This window comes from Salmo salar, chromosome 26, assembly GCF_965601325.2.
Source record: "Salmo salar chromosome 26, fSalSal1, whole genome shotgun sequence".
NCBI classification, from domain to species: Eukaryota; Metazoa; Chordata; class Actinopteri; order Salmoniformes; family Salmonidae; genus Salmo; species Salmo salar.
Window position 1 is genome coordinate 35,730,786 of NC_138316.1, and position 19,743 is coordinate 35,750,528.

Sequence of the window (19,743 nt, forward strand, 5' to 3'; positions counted from 1 at the left end):
TGATAGAGAGGAGAGAGAAACAACATGATAGAGAGGAGAGAGAAACAACATGATAGAGAGGAGAGAGAGAACAACATGATAGAGAGGAGAGAGAAACAACATGATAGAGAGGAGAGAGAAACAACATGATAGAGAGGAGAGAGAAACAACATGATAGAGAGGAGAGAGAAACAACATGATAGAGAGGAGAGAGAAACAACATGATAGAGAGGAGAGAGAAACAACATGATAGAGAGGAGAGAGAAACAACATGATAGAGAGGAGAGAGAAACAACATGATAGAGAGGAGAGAGAAACAACATGATAGAGAGGAGAGAGAGAAACAACATGATAGAGAGGAGAGAGAAACAACATGATAGAGAGGAGAGAGAAACAACATGATAGAGAGGAGAGAGAAACAACATGATAGAGAGGAGAGAGAAACAACATGATAGAGAGGAGAGAGAAACAACATGATAGAGAGGAGAGAGAAACAACATGATAGAGAGGGAGAGAGAAACAACATGATAGAGAGGAGAGAGAAACAACATGATAGAGAGGAGAGAGAAACAACATGATAGAGAGGAGAGAGAAACAACATGATAGAGAGGAGAGAGAAACAACATGATAGAGAGGAGAGAGAAACAACATGATAGAGAGGAGAGAGAAACAACATGATAGAGAGGAGAGAGAAACAACATGATAGAGAGGAGAGAGAAACAACATGATAGAGAGGAGAGAGAGAAACAACATGATAGAGAGGAGAGAGAAACAACATGATAGAGAGGAGAGAGAAACAACATGATAGAGAGGAGAGAGAAACAACATGATAGAGAGGAGAGAGAAACAACATGATAGAGAGGAGAGAGAAACAACATGATAGAGAGGAAGAGAGAAACAACATGATAGAGAGGAGAGAGAAACAACATGATAGAGAGGAGAGAGAGAAACAACATGATAGAGAGGAGAGAGAAACAACATGATAGAGAGGAGAGAGAAACAACATGATAGAGAGGAGAGAGAAACAACATGATAGAGAGGAGAGAGAGAAACAACATGATAGAGAGGAGAGAGAGAAACAACATGATAGAGAGGAGAGAGAAACAACATGATAGAGAGGAGAGAGAGAAACAACATGATAGAGAGGAGAGAGAGAACAACATGATAGAGAGGAGAGAGAAACAACATGATAGAGAGGAGAGAGAAACAACATGATAGAGAGGAGGAGAGAAACAACATGATAGAGAGGAGAGAGAAACAACATGATAGAGAGGAGAGAGAAACAACATGATAGAGAGGAGAGAGAAACAACATGATAGAGAGGAGAGAGAGAAACAACATGATAGAGAGGAGAGAGAAACAACATGATAGAGAGGAGAGAGAGAAACAACATGATAGAGAGGAGAGAGAGAAACAACATGATAGAGAGGAGAGAGAGAAACAACATGATAGAGAGGAGAGAGAAACAACATGATAGAGAGGAGAGAGAAACAACATGATAGAGAGGAGAGAGAAACAACATGATAGAGAGGAGAGAGAAACAACATGATAGAGAGGAGAGAGAAACAACATGATAGAGAGGAGAGAGAAACAACATGATAGAGAGGAGAGAGAAACAACATGATAGAGAGGAGAGAGAAACAACATGATAGAGAGGAGAGAGAAACAACATGATAGAGAGGAGAGAGAAACAACATGATAGAGAGGAGAGAGAGAAACAACATGATAGAGAGGAGAGAGAGAAACAACATGATAGAGAGGAGAGAGAAACAACATGATAGAGAGGAGAGAGAAACAACATGATAGAGAGGAGAGAGAAACAACATGATAGAGAGGAGAGAGAAACAACATGATAGAGAGGAGAGAGAAACAACATGATAGAGAGGAGAGAGAAACAACATGATAGAGAGGAGAGAGAAACAACATGATAGAGAGGAGAGAGAGAACAACATGATAGAGAGGAGAGAGAAACAACATGATAGAGAGGAGAGAGAAACAACATGATAGAGAGGAGAGAGAGAACAACATGATAGAGAGGAGAGAGAAACAACATGATAGAGAGGAGAGAGAAACAACATGATAGAGAGGAGAGAGAGAAACAACATGATAGAGAGGAGAGAGAAACAACATGATAGAGAGGAGAGAGAAACAACATGATAGAGAGGAGAGAGAAACAACATGATAGAGAGGAGAGAGAAACAACATGATAGAGAGGAGAGAGAAACAACATGATAGAGAGGAGAGAGAAACAACATGATAGAGAGGAGAGAGAAACAACATGATAGAGAGGAGAGAGAAACAACATGATAGAGAGGAGAGAGAAACAACATGATAGAGAGGAGAGAGAAACAACATGATAGAGAGGAGAGAGAAACAACATGATAGAGAGGAGAGAGAAACAACATGATAGAGAGGAGAGAGAAACAACATGATAGAGAGGAGAGAGAAACAACATGATAGAGAGGAGAGAGAAACAACATGATAGAGAGGAGAGAGAAACAACATGATAGAGAGGAGAGAGAGAAACAACATGATAGAGAGGAGAGAGAAACAACATGATAGAGAGGAGAGAGAAACAACATGATAGAGAGGAGAGAGAAACAACATGATAGAGAGGAGAGAGAAACAACATGATAGAGAGGAGAGAGAGAAACAACATGATAGAGAGGAGAGAGAAACAACATGATAGAGAGGAGAGAGAGAAACAACATGATAGAGAGGAGAGAGAAACAACATGATAGAGAGGAGAGAGAGAAACAACATGATAGAGAGGAGAGAGAAACAACATGATAGAGAGGAGAGAGAAACAACATGATAGAGAGGAGAGAGAGAAACAACATGATAGAGAGGAGAGAGAAACAACATGATAGAGAGGAGAGAGAGAAACAACATGATAGAGAGGAGAGAGAAACAACATGATAGAGAGGAGAGAGAGAAACAACATGATAGAGAGGGAGAGAGAAACAACATGATAGAGAGGAGAGAGAGAACAACATGATAGAGAGGAGAGAGAGAAACAACATGATAGAGAGGAGAGAGAGAAACAACATGATAGAGAGGAGAGAGAGAAACAACATGATAGAGAGGAGAGAGAAACAACATGATAGAGAGGAGAGAGAAACAACATGATAGAGAGGAGAGAGAGAAACAACATGATAGAGAGGAGAGAGAAACAACATGATAGAGAGGAGAGAGAGAAACAACATGATAGAGAGGAGAGAGAAACAACATGATAGAGAGGAGAGAGAGAAACAACATGATAGAGAGGAGAGAGAGAAACAACATGATAGAGAGGAGAGAGAGAACAACATGATAGAGAGGAGAGAGAGAAACAACATGATAGAGAGGAGAGAGAGAAACAACATGATAGAGAGGAGAGAGAGAAACAACATGATAGAGAGGAGAGAGAAACAACATGATAGAGAGGAGAGAGAAACAACATGATAGAGAGGAGAGAGAAACAACATGATAGAGAGGAGAGAGAGAACAACATGATAGAGAGGAGAGAGAAACAACATGATAGAGAGGAGAGAGAGAAACAACATGATAGAGAGGAGAGAGAAACAACATGATAGAGAGGAGAGAGAGAAACAACATGATAGAGAGGAGAGAGAAACAACATGATAGAGAGGAGAGAGAAACAACATGATAGAGAGGAGAGAGAGAAACAACATGATAGAGAGGAGAGAGAAACAACATGATAGAGAGGAGAGAGAAACAACATGATAGAGAGGAGAGAGAAACAACATGATAGAGAGGAGAGAGAAACAACATGATAGAGAGGAGAGAGAGAAACAACATGATAGAGAGGAGAGAGAAACAACATGATAGAGAGGAGAGAGAGAAACAACATGATAGAGAGGAGAGAGAGAAACAACATGATAGAGAGGAGAGAGAGAAACAACATGATAGAGAGGAGAGAGAAACAACATGATAGAGAGGAGAGAGAAACAACATGATAGAGAGGAGAGAGAAACAACATGATAGAGAGGAGAGAGAAACAACATGATAGAGAGGAGAGAGAAACAACATGATAGAGAGGAGAGAGAAACAACATGATAGAGAGGAGAGAGAAACAACATGATAGAGAGGAGAGAGAAACAACATGATAGAGAGGAGAGAGAAACAACATGATAGAGAGGAGAGAGAAACAACATGATAGAGAGGAGAGAGAGAAACAACATGATAGAGAGGAGAGAGAGAAACAACATGATAGAGAGGAGAGAGAGAAACAACATGATAGAGAGGAGAGAGAAACAACATGATAGAGAGGAGAGAGAAACAACATGATAGAGAGGAGAGAGAAACAACATGATAGAGAGGAGAGAGAAACAACATGATAGAGAGGAGAGAGAAACAACATGATAGAGAGGAGAGAGAAACAACATGATAGAGAGGAGAGAGAAACAACATGATAGAGAGGAGAGAGAAACAACATGATAGAGAGGAGAGAGAAACAACATGATAGAGAGGAGAGAGAAACAACATGATAGAGAGGAGAGAGAAACAACATGATAGAGAGGAGAGAGAAACAACATGATAGAGAGGAGAGAGAGAAACAACATGATAGAGAGGAGAGAGAGAAACAACATGATAGAGAGGAGAGAGAAACAACATGATAGAGAGGAGAGAGAAACAACATGATAGAGAGGAGAGAGAGAAACAACATGATAGAGAGGAGAGAGAAACAACATGATAGAGAGGAGAGAGAAACAACATGATAGAGAGGAGAGAGAAACAACATGATAGAGAGGAGAGAGAGAAACAACATGATAGAGAGGAGAGAGAAACAACATGATAGAGAGGAGAGAGAAACAACATGATAGAGAGGAGAGAGAGAAACAACATGATAGAGAGGAGAGAGAAACAACATGATAGAGAGGAGAGAGAAACAACATGATAGAGAGGAGAGAGAAACAACATGATAGAGAGGAGAGAGAAACAACATGATAGAGAGGAGAGAGAAACAACATGATAGAGAGGAGAGAGAGAAACAACATGATAGAGAGGAGAGAGAAACAACATGATAGAGAGGAGAGAGAGAAACAACATGATAGAGAGGAGAGAGAAACAACATGATAGAGAGGAGAGAGAGAAACAACATGATAGAGAGGAGAGAGAGAACAACATGATAGAGAGGAGAGAGAGAACAACATGATAGAGAGGAGAGAGAGAAACAACATGATAGAGAGGAGAGAGAGAAACAACATGATAGAGAGGAGAGAGAGAAACAACATGATAGAGAGGAGAGAGAAACAACATGATAGAGAGGAGAGAGAAACAACATGATAGAGAGGAGAGAGAAACAACATGATAGAGAGGAGAGAGAGAAACAACATGATAGAGAGGAGAGAGAAACAACATGATAGAGAGGAGAGAGAGAAACAACATGATAGAGAGGAGAGAGAAACAACATGATAGAGAGGAGAGAGAAACAACATGATAGAGAGGAGAGAGAAACAACATGATAGAGAGGAGAGAGAAACAACATGATAGAGAGGAGAGAGAAACAACATGATAGAGAGGAGAGAGAAACAACATGATAGAGAGGAGAGAGAAACAACATGATAGAGAGGAGAGAGAGAAACAACATGATAGAGAGGAGAGAGAAACAACATGATAGAGAGGAGAGAGAAACAACATGATAGAGAGGAGAGAGAAACAACATGATAGAGAGGAGAGAGAAACAACATGATAGAGAGGAGAGAGAGAAACAACATGATAGAGAGGAGAGAGAGAAACAACATGATAGAGAGGAGAGAGAGAAACAACATGATAGAGAGGAGAGAGAGAAACAACATGATAGAGAGGAGAGAGAGAAACAACATGATAGAGAGGAGAGAGAAACAACATGATAGAGAGGAGAGAGAAACAACATGATAGAGAGGAGAGAGAGAAACAACATGATAGAGAGGAGAGAGAAACAACATGATAGAGAGGAGAGAGAGAAACAACATGATAGAGAGGAGAGAGAAACAACATGATAGAGAGGAGAGAGAGAAACAACATGATAGAGAGGAGAGAGAAACAACATGATAGAGAGGAGAGAGAGAAACAACATGATAGAGAGGAGAGAGAAACAACATGATAGAGAGGAGAGAGAAACAACATGATAGAGAGGAGAGAGAGAAACAACATGATAGAGAGGAGAGAGAGAAACAACATGATAGAGAGGAGAGAGAGAAACAACATGATAGAGAGGAGAGAGAAACAACATGATAGAGAGGAGAGAGAGAAACAACATGATAGAGAGGAGAGAGAAACAACATGATAGAGAGGAGAGAGAAACAACATGATAGAGAGGAGAGAGAGAAACAACATGATAGAGAGGAGAGAGAAACAACATGATAGAGAGGAGAGAGAAACAACATGATAGAGAGGAGAGAGAGAAACAACATGATAGAGAGGAGAGAGAAACAACATGATAGAGAGGAGAGAGAGAAACAACATGATAGAGAGGAGAGAGAAACAACATGATAGAGAGGAGAGAGAGAAACAACATGATAGAGAGGAGAGAGAAACAACATGATAGAGAGGAGAGAGAAACAACATGATAGAGAGGAGAGAGAAACAACATGATAGAGAGGAGAGAGAAACAACATGATAGAGAGGAGAGAGAGAAACAACATGATAGAGAGGAGAGAGAAACAACATGATAGAGAGGAGAGAGAGAAACAACATGATAGAGAGGAGAGAGAAACAACATGATAGAGAGGAGAGAGAAACAACATGATAGAGAGGAGAGAGAGAAACAACATGATAGAGAGGAGAGAGAGAAACAACATGATAGAGAGGAGAGAGAAACAACATGATAGAGAGGAGAGAGAAACAACATGATAGAGAGGAGAGAGAAACAACATGATAGAGAGGAGAGAGAAACAACATGATAGAGAGGAGAGAGAAACAACATGATAGAGAGGAGAGAGAAACAACATGATAGAGAGGAGAGAGAAACAACATGATAGAGAGGAGAGAGAAACAACATGATAGAGAGGAGAGAGAAACAACATGATAGAGAGGAGAGAGAAACAACATGATAGAGAGGAGAGAGAAACAACATGATAGAGAGGAGAGAGAAACAACATGATAGAGAGGAGAGAGAGAAACAACATGATAGAGAGGAGAGAGAAACAACATGATAGAGAGGAGAGAGAGAAACAACATGATAGAGAGGAGAGAGAAACAACATGATAGAGAGGAGAGAGAGAAACAACATGATAGAGAGGAGAGAGAGAACAACATGATAGAGAGGAGAGAGAAACAACATGATAGAGAGGAGAGAGAAACAACATGATAGAGAGGAGAGAGAGAAACAACATGATAGAGAGGAGAGAGAAACAACATGATAGAGAGGAGAGAGAGAAACAACATGATAGAGAGGAGAGAGAGAAACAACATGATAGAGAGGGAGAGAGAAACAACATGATAGAGAGGAGAGAGAAACAACATGATAGAGAGGAGAGAGAGAAACAACATGATAGAGAGGAGAGAGAGACAACATGATAGAGAGGAGAGAGAAACAACATGATAGAGAGGAGAGAGAAACAACATGATAGAGAGGAGAGAGAAACAACATGATAGAGAGGAGAGAGAGAAACAACATGATAGAGAGGAGAGAGAGAAACAACATGATAGAGAGGAGAGAGAAACAACATGATAGAGAGGAGAGAGAGAACAACATGATAGAGAGGAGAGAGAAACAACATGATAGAGAGGAGAGAGAAACAACATGATAGAGAGGAGAGAGAGAAACAACATGATAGAGAGGAGAGAGAAACAACATGATAGAGAGGAGAGAGAAACAACATGATAGAGAGGAGAGAGAAACAACATGATAGAGAGGAGAGAGAGAAACAACATGATAGAGAGGAGAGAGAGAAACAACATGATAGAGAGGAGAGAGAGAAACAACATGATAGAGAGGAGAGAGAGAAACAACATGATAGAGAGGAGAGAGAAACAACATGATAGAGAGGAGAGAGAGAAACAACATGATAGAGAGGAGAGAGAGAAACAACATGATAGAGAGGAGAGAGAAACAACATGATAGAGAGGAGAGAGAAACAACATGATAGAGAGGAGAGAGAAACAACATGATAGAGAGGAGAGAGAAACAACATGATAGAGAGGAGAGAGAGAAACAACATGATAGAGAGGAGAGAGAGAAACAACATGATAGAGAGGAGAGAGAGAAACAACATGATAGAGAGGAGAGAGAGAACAACATGATAGAGAGGAGAGAGAGAAACAACATGATAGAGAGGAGAGAGAGAAACAACATGATAGAGAGGAGAGAGAAACAACATGATAGAGAGGAGAGAGAAACAACATGATAGAGAGGAGAGAGAGAAACAACATGATAGAGAGGAGAGAGAAACAACATGATAGAGAGGAGAGAGAGAAACAACATGATAGAGAGGAGAGAGAAACAACATGATAGAGAGGAGAGAGAGAAACAACATGATAGAGAGGAGAGAGAGAAACAACATGATAGAGAGGAGAGAGAAACAACATGATAGAGAGGAGAGAGAGAAACAACATGATAGAGAGGAGAGAGAGAAACAACATGATAGAGAGGAGAGAGAGAAACAACATGATAGAGAGGAGAGAGAGAAACAACATGATAGAGAGGAGAGAGAAACAACATGATAGAGAGGAGAGAGAAACAACATGATAGAGAGGAGAGAGAGAAACAACATGATAGAGAGGAGAGAGAAACAACATGATAGAGAGGAGAGAGAGAAACAACATGATAGAGAGGAGAGAGAAACAACATGATAGAGAGGAGAGAGAAACAACATGATAGAGAGGAGAGAGAAACAACATGATAGAGAGGAGAGAGAAACAACATGATAGAGAGGAGAGAGAAACAACATGATAGAGAGGAGAGAGAAACAACATGATAGAGAGGAGAGAGAGAAACAACATGATAGAGAGGAGAGAGAAACAACATGATAGAGAGGAGAGAGAAACAACATGATAGAGAGGAGAGAGAAACAACATGATAGAGAGGAGAGAGAAACAACATGATAGAGAGGAGAGAGAAACAACATGATAGAGAGGAGAGAGAAACAACATGATAGAGAGGAGAGAGAAACAACATGATAGAGAGGAGAGAGAGAAACAACATGATAGAGAGGAGAGAGAAACAACATGATAGAGAGGAGAGAGAAACAACATGATAGAGAGGAGAGAGAGAAACAACATGATAGAGAGGAGAGAGAGAAACAACATGATAGAGAGGAGAGAGAAACAACATGATAGAGAGGAGAGAGAAACAACATGATAGAGAGGAGAGAGAAACAACATGATAGAGAGGAGAGAGAAACAACATGATAGAGAGGAGAGAGAGAAACAACATGATAGAGAGGAGAGAGAGAAACAACATGATAGAGAGGAGAGAGAAACAACATGATAGAGAGGAGAGAGAAACAACATGATAGAGAGGAGAGAGAAACAACATGATAGAGAGGAGAGAGAGAAACAACATGATAGAGAGGAGAGAGAAACAACATGATAGAGAGGAGAGAGAAACAACATGATAGAGAGGAGAGAGAAACAACATGATAGAGAGGAGAGAAACAACATGATAGAGAGGAGAGAGAAACAACATGATAGAGAGGAGAGAGAAACAACATGATAGAGAGGAGAGAAACAACATGATAGAGAGGAGAGAGAGAAACAACATGATAGAGAGGAGAGAGAAACAACATGATAGAGAGGAGAGAGAAACAACATGATAGAGAGGAGAGAGAAACAACATGATAGAGAGGAGAGAGAAACAACATGATAGAGAGGAGAGAGAAACAACATGATAGAGAGGAGAGAGAAACAACATGATAGAGAGGAGAGAGAAACAACATGATAGAGAGGAGAGAGAGAACAACATGATAGAGAGGAGAGAGAGAAACAACATGATAGAGAGGAGAGAGAAACAACATGATAGAGAGGAGAGAGAGAACAACATGATAGAGAGGAGAGAGAAACAACATGATAGAGAGGAGAGAGAAACAACATGATAGAGAGGAGAGAGAAACAACATGATAGAGAGGAGAGAGAAACAACATGATAGAGAGGAGAGAGAAACAACATGATAGAGAGGAGAGAAACAACATGATAGAGAGGAGAGAGAAACAACATGATAGAGAGGAGAGAGAAACAACATGATAGAGAGGAGAGAAACAACATGATAGAGAGGAGAGAGAAACAACATGATAGAGAGGAGAGGAAACAACATGATAGAGAGGAGAGAGAAACAACATGATAGAGAGGAGAGAGAAACAACATGATAGAGAGGAGAGAGAAACAACATGATAGAGAGGAGAGAGAGAAACAACATGATAGAGAGGAGAGAAACAACATGATAGAGAGGAGAGAGAAACAACATGATAGAGAGGAGAGAGAAACAACATGATAGAGAGGAGAGAAACAACATGATAGAGAGGAGAGAGAAACAACATGATAGAGAGGAGAGAGAAACAACATGATAGAGAGGAGAGAAACAACATGATAGAGAGGAGAGAGAAACAACATGATAGAGAGGAGAGAGAAACAACATGATAGAGAGGAGAGAAACAACATGATAGAGAGGAGAGAGAAACAACATGATAGAGAGGAGAGAGAAACAACATGATAGAGAGGAGAGAGAAACAACATGATAGAGAGGAGAGAGAAACAACATGATAGAGAGGAGAGAGAGAAACAACATGATAGAGAGGAGAGAGAAACAACATGATAGAGAGGAGAGAGAAACAACATGATAGAGAGGAGAGAGAAACAACATGATAGAGAGGAGAGAGAGAAACAACATGATAGAGAGGAGAGAGAAACAACATGATAGAGAGGAGAGAGAAACAACATGATAGAGAGGAGAGAGAAACAACATGATAGAGAGGAGAGAGAGAAACAACATGATAGAGAGGAGAGAGAAACAACATGATAGAGAGGAGAGAGAAACAACATGATAGAGAGGAGAGAGAAACAACATGATAGAGAGGAGAGAGAGAAACAACATGATAGAGAGGAGAGAGAAACAACATGATAGAGAGGAGAGAGAGAAACAACATGATAGAGAGGAGAGAGAGAAACAACATGATAGAGAGGAGAGAGAAACAACATGATAGAGAGGAGAGAGAAACAACATGATAGAGAGGAGAGAGAAACAACATGATAGAGAGGAGAGAGTAACAACATGATAGAGAGGAGAGAGAAACAACATGATAGAGAGGAGAGAGAAACAACATGATAGAGAGGAGAGAGAGAAACAACATGATAGAGAGGAGAGAGAAACAACATGATAGAGAGGAGAGAGAAACAACATGATAGAGAGGAGAGAGAAATAACATGATAGAGAGGAGAGAGAGAAACAACATGATAGAGAGGAGAGAGAAACAACATGATAGAGAGGAGAGAGAGAAACAACATGATAGAGAGGAGAGAGAGAAACAACATGATAGAGAGGAGAGAGAAACAACATGATAGAGAGGAGAGAGAGAAACAACATGATAGAGAGGAGAGAGAAACAACATGATAGAGAGGAGAGAGAAACAACATGATAGAGAGGAGAGAGAAACAACATGATAGAGAGGAGAGAGAGAAACAACATGATAGAGAGGAGAGAGAAACAACATGATAGAGAGGAGAGAGAAACAACATGATAGAGAGGAGAGAGAAACAACATGATAGAGAGGAGAGAGAAACAACATGATAGAGAGGAGAGAGAAACAACATGATAGAGAGGAGAGAGAGAAACAACATGATAGAGAGGAGAGAGAGTAACAACAGCAGAACAGATGGAGGGATGGTGAAATGCTTTTGATGTGTTTTTAGTGTGTAGCTGTTCTTTCATATTGTTGTTTTACAAACCATATCGCCCAATGTAGGACAATAAAGTGTTCTGAATCAGAATCAGAATGAAATAAAACACAACAGTAATGTAGGTATGAAAGGTGGTTAATCTGCAGTGGACGTGCACATGCAGATAAAGAAGCTTGAGGTAGACAAAAGCTCTTTCCCTTTCCACTGGAACAGATACAGTAACAGCTATGAAAGGTTATGTAAAGTCTAGGTTAAGATACTCCCACTATATAACCACATAGACAGCTTCATACTTTAATGATCCCTGCAGGGTAATTCAGTTCATCAAGACACAGAGAAGAAAACATAAGTTGCATGCTATATTTTACTGCAAAAAAACCTAAACACTTTTATTATGCAACTTATTTGCAAGAACATAGAGTGAGAAACAGTTAACGACCTAGCGGTGAAACCTTGAGCCATGCTAGCCAAGAGAAACAAGTCGGAGGGTGTTATTTCACCACAGGGAGGTGAAATCCGGGTCATATCCTTTTCCTGGGACAACAAGATGCTGGTTTCCTTTTCTTAAAAGCACAAACGGCAGGAACAAAGCTACAGCTGCTAAAGCGTTGGCAGTGGCAGTGTGGCACTGACTGACTGACTGGCATTGACTCTGTCAGATCAAATCCTTCCTGGGTATTTGCACTGTGGTTTACTAATGGGAATTAGTATAGCTTAGTAGAAGTTTTTTGTGGAATTAGTAGAAGTTCTTGTGAACTCACTTTCAGTCAGGTTTCAACACAACAATAGTCATTATCATGAAAAACAAGCATAGCATCCCATATTCAATTGACAGTGGTAAACTATTGTGTGTAAGTGTGTTCATGTGTGTATGTGTGTGTATGCTCTCCAATCCCGTACATGCACTCACTTTGTTTTTGGCCTTGATGTCCACTCCTTTCTTCATCAGCTCCCGCATTTTGTCTGTGTCGTTCCTCTTGGCTGCATCGTGGAATTCCTTCTCCGACCGGAGCACTGTGGACAGACATGGGCCATGGGAAGGAGGAAGGGAGAAACAGGAACAAGCATCAGGCTCTATCTCTGTTCACAAGGAGGTGGCAGGTAGCCTAGTGGTTAGAGCATTGGACTAGTAACTGCAAGGTTGCAAGATCAAATCCCCGAGCTGACAAGGTAAAAATCTGTCATTCTCCCCTGAACAAAGCAGTTAACCTACTGTTCCTAGGATGTCATTGAAAATAAGAATTTGTTCTTAAATGACTTGCGTAGTTAAATAAAGGTAAAATAAACAAGGCCTGTTCCCTTCACTATAAACTACTGTTAATACTTTACTTAAATCCTGCAGGTATAATGCATTATAACTTGTTATAAGCACATATGAGCAGTGGTTGTGATACAGATGATATTTATTTTGTGATCCAACGGACAGTTTGTCTACACAAAAGCATTCACACAACCATAGTGCCATAATTTTGTGGGGTGCAGAAAAGACTCTCTGTTGTTGCATCAGGGTTCACCATAGCAGCACCCACTCGTAGCACGCGCTCCAGCAGGTATATCTCACTGGTCACCATAGCAGCACCCACTCGTAGCACGCGCTCCAGCAGGTATATCTCACTGGTCACCATAGCAGCACCCACTCATAGCATGCGCTCCAGCAGGTATATCTCACTGGTCACCATAGCAGCACCCACTCGTAGCACACGCTCCAGCAGGTATATCTCACTGGTCACCATAGCAGCACCCACTCGTAGCACACGCTCCAGCAGGTATATCTCACTGGTCACCATAGCAGCACCCACTCGTAGCACGCGCTCCAGCAGGTATATCTCACTGGTCACCATAGCAGCACCCACTCGTAGCACGCGCTCCAGCAGGTATATCTCACTGGTCACCATAGCAGCACCCACTCGTAGCACGCGCTCCAGCAGGTATATCTCACTGGTCACCATAGCAGCACCCACTCGTAGCACGCGCTCCAGCAGGTATATCTCACTGGTCACCATAGCAGCACCCACTCGTAGCACGCGCTCCAGCAGGTATATCTCACTGGTCACCATAGCAGCACCCACTCGTAGCACGCGCTCCAGCAGGTATATCTCACTGGTCACCATAGCAGCACCCACTCGTAGCACGCGCTCCAGCAGGTATATCTCACTGGTCACCATAGCAGCACCCACTCGTAGCACGCGCTCCAGCAGGTATATCTCACTGGTCACCATAGCAGCACCCACTCGTAGCACGCGCTCCAGCAGGTATATCTCACTGGTCACCATAGCAGCACCCACTCGTAGCACGCGCTCCAGCAGGTATATCTCACTGGTCACCATAGCAGCACCCACTCGTAGCACGCGCTCCAGCAGGTATATCTCACTGGTCACCATAGCAGCACCCACTCGTAGCACGCGCTCCAGCAGGTATATCTCACTGGTCACCATAGCAGCACCCACTCGTAGCACGCGCTCCAGCAGGTATATCTCTGTGGTCACCCCCAAAGCCAATTCCTCCTTTGGTTGCCTTTCCTTCCAGTTCTCTGCTGCCAATGACTGGAACGAACTGCAAAAATCACTGAGCTGGAGACTCATATCTCCCTCACTAACTTTAAGCACCAGCTGTCAGAGCAGCTCACAGATCACTGCACCTGTACGTAGCTCATCTGTAAACAGCCCATCTATCTACCTCATCCCCATACTGTATTTATTTATCTTGCTCCTTTGCACCCCAGTATCTCTGCTTGAACGTTCATGTTCTGCACATTTACCATTCCAGTGTTTAATTGCTATATTGTAATTACTTCGCCACCATGGCCTATTTATTGCCTTAACTCCCTTAACTTACCTCATTTGCACTCACTGTATATAGACTTTTTGTTTTCTTTTGTTCTACTGTATTATTGACTGTATGTTTTGTTTATTCCATGTGTAACTCTGTGTTGTTGTATGTGTCGAACTGCTATGCTTTATCTTGGCCAGGTCGCAGTTGCAAATGAGAACTTGTTCTCAACTAGCCTACCTGGTTAAATAAAGGTGAAATAAATAAAAGAGCCATAGCTGCCTGTCGTTTCACCTCCCAGGAACTTATTAACGGTTAAATCAACATTGGGGAAAACATCGATGTAGAAATCTCACACTACATTCTCACTTTGTGTACACAACATACTGGATATGGCAAACATTTGAGCGCGACTGAACTGTTTCTATATTGATAACTATGATTGTTCTGTGTGGTCTTCCTACTGTATTCATGAAGCGTCTTAGTGCTAGGATCAGTTTCGTCCTTTAATCACAATTAATATGATTATATGGGCAGGGGGAACTGGTCCTAGATCAGCACTCTTACTCTGAGACTCTTTATGACTACAGACGCTGGTTTCTCTTATGAGACATTGACAGACAGGTTGAGACTGACCTAGATCTGTCTATCCTGGAGGTTATATGCTTGTACTATGCACAACATTGTCAGGCCTACATCAAACGGTACATTGAGCATTACAAGTCAGAAAACTAGTGCAACCAGTGGAGGCTGCTGAGGAGAGGATGGCTCATAATAACTACCCTTAACTACACCAGTGGAGGCTGCTGAGGAGAGGACGGCTCATAATAACTACCCTTAACTACACCAGTGGAGGCTGCTGAGGAGAGGACGGCTCATAATAACTACCCTTAACTACACCAGTGGAGGCTGCTGAGGAGAGGATGGCTCATAATAACTACCCTTAACTACACCAGTGGAGGCTGCTGAGGAGAGGACGGCTCATAATAACTACCCTTAACTACACCAGTGGAGGCTGCTGAGGAGAGGATGGCTCATAATAACTACCCTTAACTACACCAGTGGAGGCTGCTGAGGAGAGGATGGCTCATAATAACTACCCTTAACTACACCAGTGGAGGCTGCTGAGGAGAGGATGGCTCATAATAACTACACTTAACTACACCAGTGGAGGCTGCTGAGGAGAGGACGGCTCATAATAACTACCCTTAACTACACCAGTGGAGGCTACTGAGGAGAGGATGGCTCATAATAACTACCCTTAACTACACCAGTGGAGGCTACTGAGGAGAGGATGGCTCATAATAACTACCCTTAACTACACCAGTGGAGGCTACTGAGGAGAGGATGGCTCATAATAACTACCCTTAACTACACCAGTGGAGGCTACTGAGGAGAGGATGGCTCATAATAACTACACTTAACTACACCAGTGGAGGCTACTGAGGAGAGGATGGCTCATAATAATGGCTGAAACGGAGTAAATGGAATGGCGTCAAACATATGGAAACCATGTGTTGGATGTATTTTATACCATTCCACCCATTCTGCTCCAGTCATTATCCCCAATTAAGGTGCCACCAACCTCCTATAAGTGCAATGATAAACTAGTGAAAAAACAACAGCTAAACACCTCACCACTAGACCATGGTTTCCCAAACTAGGTCCTGCTAATATTCTAGAAGAGGAACAGGAGCTCCAGCAGTAGAACATTTGAGGTGCTGTTACTCAGCTCCAGCGATCTCATGCCCAAGTCAAGCACTCATATTTCAGAAGTAATGCAAATGGAATAGGCTATGGTTTCATCCTATAAGGAGGAACCATATGAGCCCTGTCATGCAGCCCTACAACCATCATGTTGCAACATGATAACATAGTCTAGTATTTCAACTGGCTTCAGTTCATGGTAGCTCTTATCAATTAATCAATTATTCTGACTATATCTGTTCTGATACAGTGTCCGCGCTTTCAAGAACCTGCTATAGGCAGGCTGCCTAGACTAGTACAGTTTATAGGCCAGATGAGCAGAGTAGGCATCACAAAAACCAATACATACAGCTATTCCGTTAGTAATGAGATAATTATACATTCTTACAAATATCATCCTCTGAAACCAGATCGTCCTCCATTCTGTCAGTTATTCCAGAACGGCACTGATTCAGTTGATTTCATTTTTTGTCGTAATCCGCGATCTGATTCCCATCAAATAGTCTATTATCTGGATCCAGCTATTCTACTATGCAGTCGAAGTGCCGCACACATCCGGGTGTTGAGTGTTGAGCGTAGAGGGACCTGCCCACATTCATTGCCTATCATTTAGATCTGAGAGAGAATAACTGGAACGGTCTATCATCTCAGATCGCAATAATATTTAGCCTGTAATGCTGCGCATAGATGTAAACTAGGCTTTCTGCCTCACATAAAGCCTTATAATACTGTATTATGGCCCCTAATGTGTGTAGCCTAATAAATATATTTTTGGTGTTTTAAACCAGCTTGGCTGTTATTTATTACGCAGTATATATTCTTACAAGTCATTATAGCGCATGATCTATAAAACATCATACAGACTTTAATAACCACTTATGAGTGGTTATGGACGCTTATAGTCAGTGTCTTAACACATAAAGTATGTTATGGTAAAGCATTATAGGTAGGTACTTCATAGAAAATGTTACCGAATATAATTTAATTGTGAAAAAATGTTGAAACCCCGGACTGTTTGCTCATAGCTGACACAATCACATTTCTTGGGAAATCTACTCTCTCATCTTATGGCAAACACATCTCTGCCTTCTGCATCCATTGGGCGACAGAGAGAGAACAGTCAATAAGAAACCCCAGACTGTTTGCTCATAGCTGACAATACTTAAACGAAAGAAAAATCTTTGCCAGTCATCATGTATTCCACAAGAGGGAGACCTCTCTAAGCAATTCCTTACGATTTAGGTATCTGCATTTTTAAGTAGCCAGTATGAATCTCTTATCACACTATACTTGCATTCTCATGTTTCTTAACTCCCATCGTATCGATCTGTTCTTGATTATGGTGATGTTATTTATCAGCTGCTACTAGTCTTAAACCTTTAGATGCCATCTACCATAGTGCCCTTCATTTTATTACAGGTGACAGTTTTGATACTCATTGCTGCATCCTGTATCATCTCATCTAACTTTAGTGTTGAAGTATAGACACCTGAGTTGCCTAACCAGTTCACAGGATTGGTTAACTGTTGAGGTTCCTAGGGTCTACAATGAGTTAGGTAAATCTGCTTTCAGTTTTAATGCACCCTATCGCTGGAACATTTCATCTTGATGTTCTGGTGCCATTAGGGCAAATTTAAAGTATTGATTGGGGACTTATTTGCGGAAGAATGTAACTGTTTTCTGGGTGATTTGTGATGTTTTATTTGTGCTTCCCAAGACTGTGTTTTTGTATTATAATGTTTATATACAGTACCAGTCAAAAGTTTGGACACAGCTACTCATTCCAGGGTTTTTCTTCATTTTTTAAATATTTTCTACATTGTAGAATAGTAGTGAAGACATCTAAACTATGAAATAACACATATGGAATCATTTAGTAACCAAACAAGTGTTAAACATTTGATTCTTCAAAGTAGCCACCCTTTGCCTTGATGACAACTTTGCACACTCTTGGCACTCTTTCAATCAGCTTCACAAGGTAGTCACCTGGAATGAATTTTAACAAACAGGTGTGTGTCGTTCTGCCCCTGAACAAGGCAGTTAACCCACTGTTCCTAGGCTGTCATTGAAAATAAGAATTTGTTCTTAACTGACTTGCCTAGTTAAATAAAGGTAAAATCCAAAAATATAAAAAAATATTATGGCAGGAACAGCTCAAATAAGCAAAGAGAAATGACATTCCATCATTACTTTAAGACATTAAGGTTAATCAATCTGGAAAATTTGAAGAACTTTTAAACTTTCTTCAAGTGCAGTCACAAAAACCATCAAGCGCTATGATGAACTGTCTCTCATGAGGACCGCCACAGGAAAAGAAGACCCAGAGTTACCTCTGCTGCAGAGGATAAGTACATTATAGTTACCAGCCTCAGATTGCAGCCCAAATAAATGCTTCACAGAGTTCAAGTAACAGACACATCTCAACATCAACTGTTCAGATGAGACTGCATGAATCAGGCCTTCATGGTCGAATTGCTGCAAAGAAACCACTACTAAAGGACACCAATAATAAGAAAATACTTGCTTGGCCAAGAAACATGAGCAATGGACATTAGACCGGTGGAAATCTGTCCTTGGTCTGATGAGTCCAAATTTAAGATTTTTGGTTCCAACCGCTGTGTCTTTGTGAGATGCAGAGTAGGTGAACGGAGGATCGCCGCATGTGTGATTCCCACCGTGAAGCATGGAGGAGGAGGTGTGATGGTGTGGGGGTGCTTTTCTGGTGACGGTCTGTGATTTATTTAGAATTCAAGGCACACTTAACCAGCATGGCTACCACAGCATTCTGTAGCGATACGCCATCCCATCTGGGTTGCGCTTAGTGGGACTATCATCTGTTATTCAACAGGACAATGACCCAACACACCTCCAGGCTGTGTAAGGGCTATTTGACCAAGAAGGAGAGTGATGGAGTGCTGCATCAGATGACCTTGTCTCCACAATCACCTGACCTCAACCCAATTGAGGTGGTTTGGGATGAGTTGGACCGCAGAGTGAAGGAAAAGCAGCTAACAAGTGCTCAGCATATGTGGGAACTCCTTCAAGACTGTTGGAAAAGCATTTGAGATGAAGCTGGTTGAGAGAATGCCAAGAGTATGCAAAGCTGTCATCAAGGCAAAGGGTGGCTACTTTGAAGAATCTCAAATATAAAATATATTTTGATTTGTTTAACACTTTTTTGATTACTACATAATTCCATATGTGTTATTTCATAGTTTTGATGTCTTCACTATTATTCTCCAAAGCAGAAAATATTAAAAATAAAGTAAAACCCTGGAATGAGTAGGTGTGTCCAGAATTTTTGACTGGTACTCTATATATTATATTTTCTATTATTATTGTTATTATAATAATAATAATTATTATTATTATTAATTATTATTGTTATAATTATTATTATCACTGTGTTGTTGGGAAAGAGCTCTCAAGGTAAGAATGTTACTGTATTGTTTTACACCTGTTGTATCCTGT

At 41.2% G+C, this 19,743-nt stretch overlaps 1 protein-coding gene across 1 annotated transcript in view; it reads right to left on the minus strand.

Moving 5' to 3' along the window:
• Positions 1-16,817, minus strand: part of ankdd1a (ankyrin repeat and death domain containing 1A) — a 103,420-nt gene extending 86,603 nt beyond the window's left edge. The window contains exons 1-2 of the mRNA XM_045708863.2: positions 16,661-16,817; positions 12,707-12,810 (exon numbers count right to left, since the gene is read on the minus strand). Coding sequence (XP_045564819.1) covers positions 12,707-12,810; positions 16,661-16,694 — 138 coding nt within the window. The 5' untranslated portion in view covers positions 16,695-16,817. The remainder of the gene's footprint in view (positions 1-12,706; positions 12,811-16,660) is intronic.
• Positions 16,818-19,743: the final 2,926 nt, after the last annotated feature.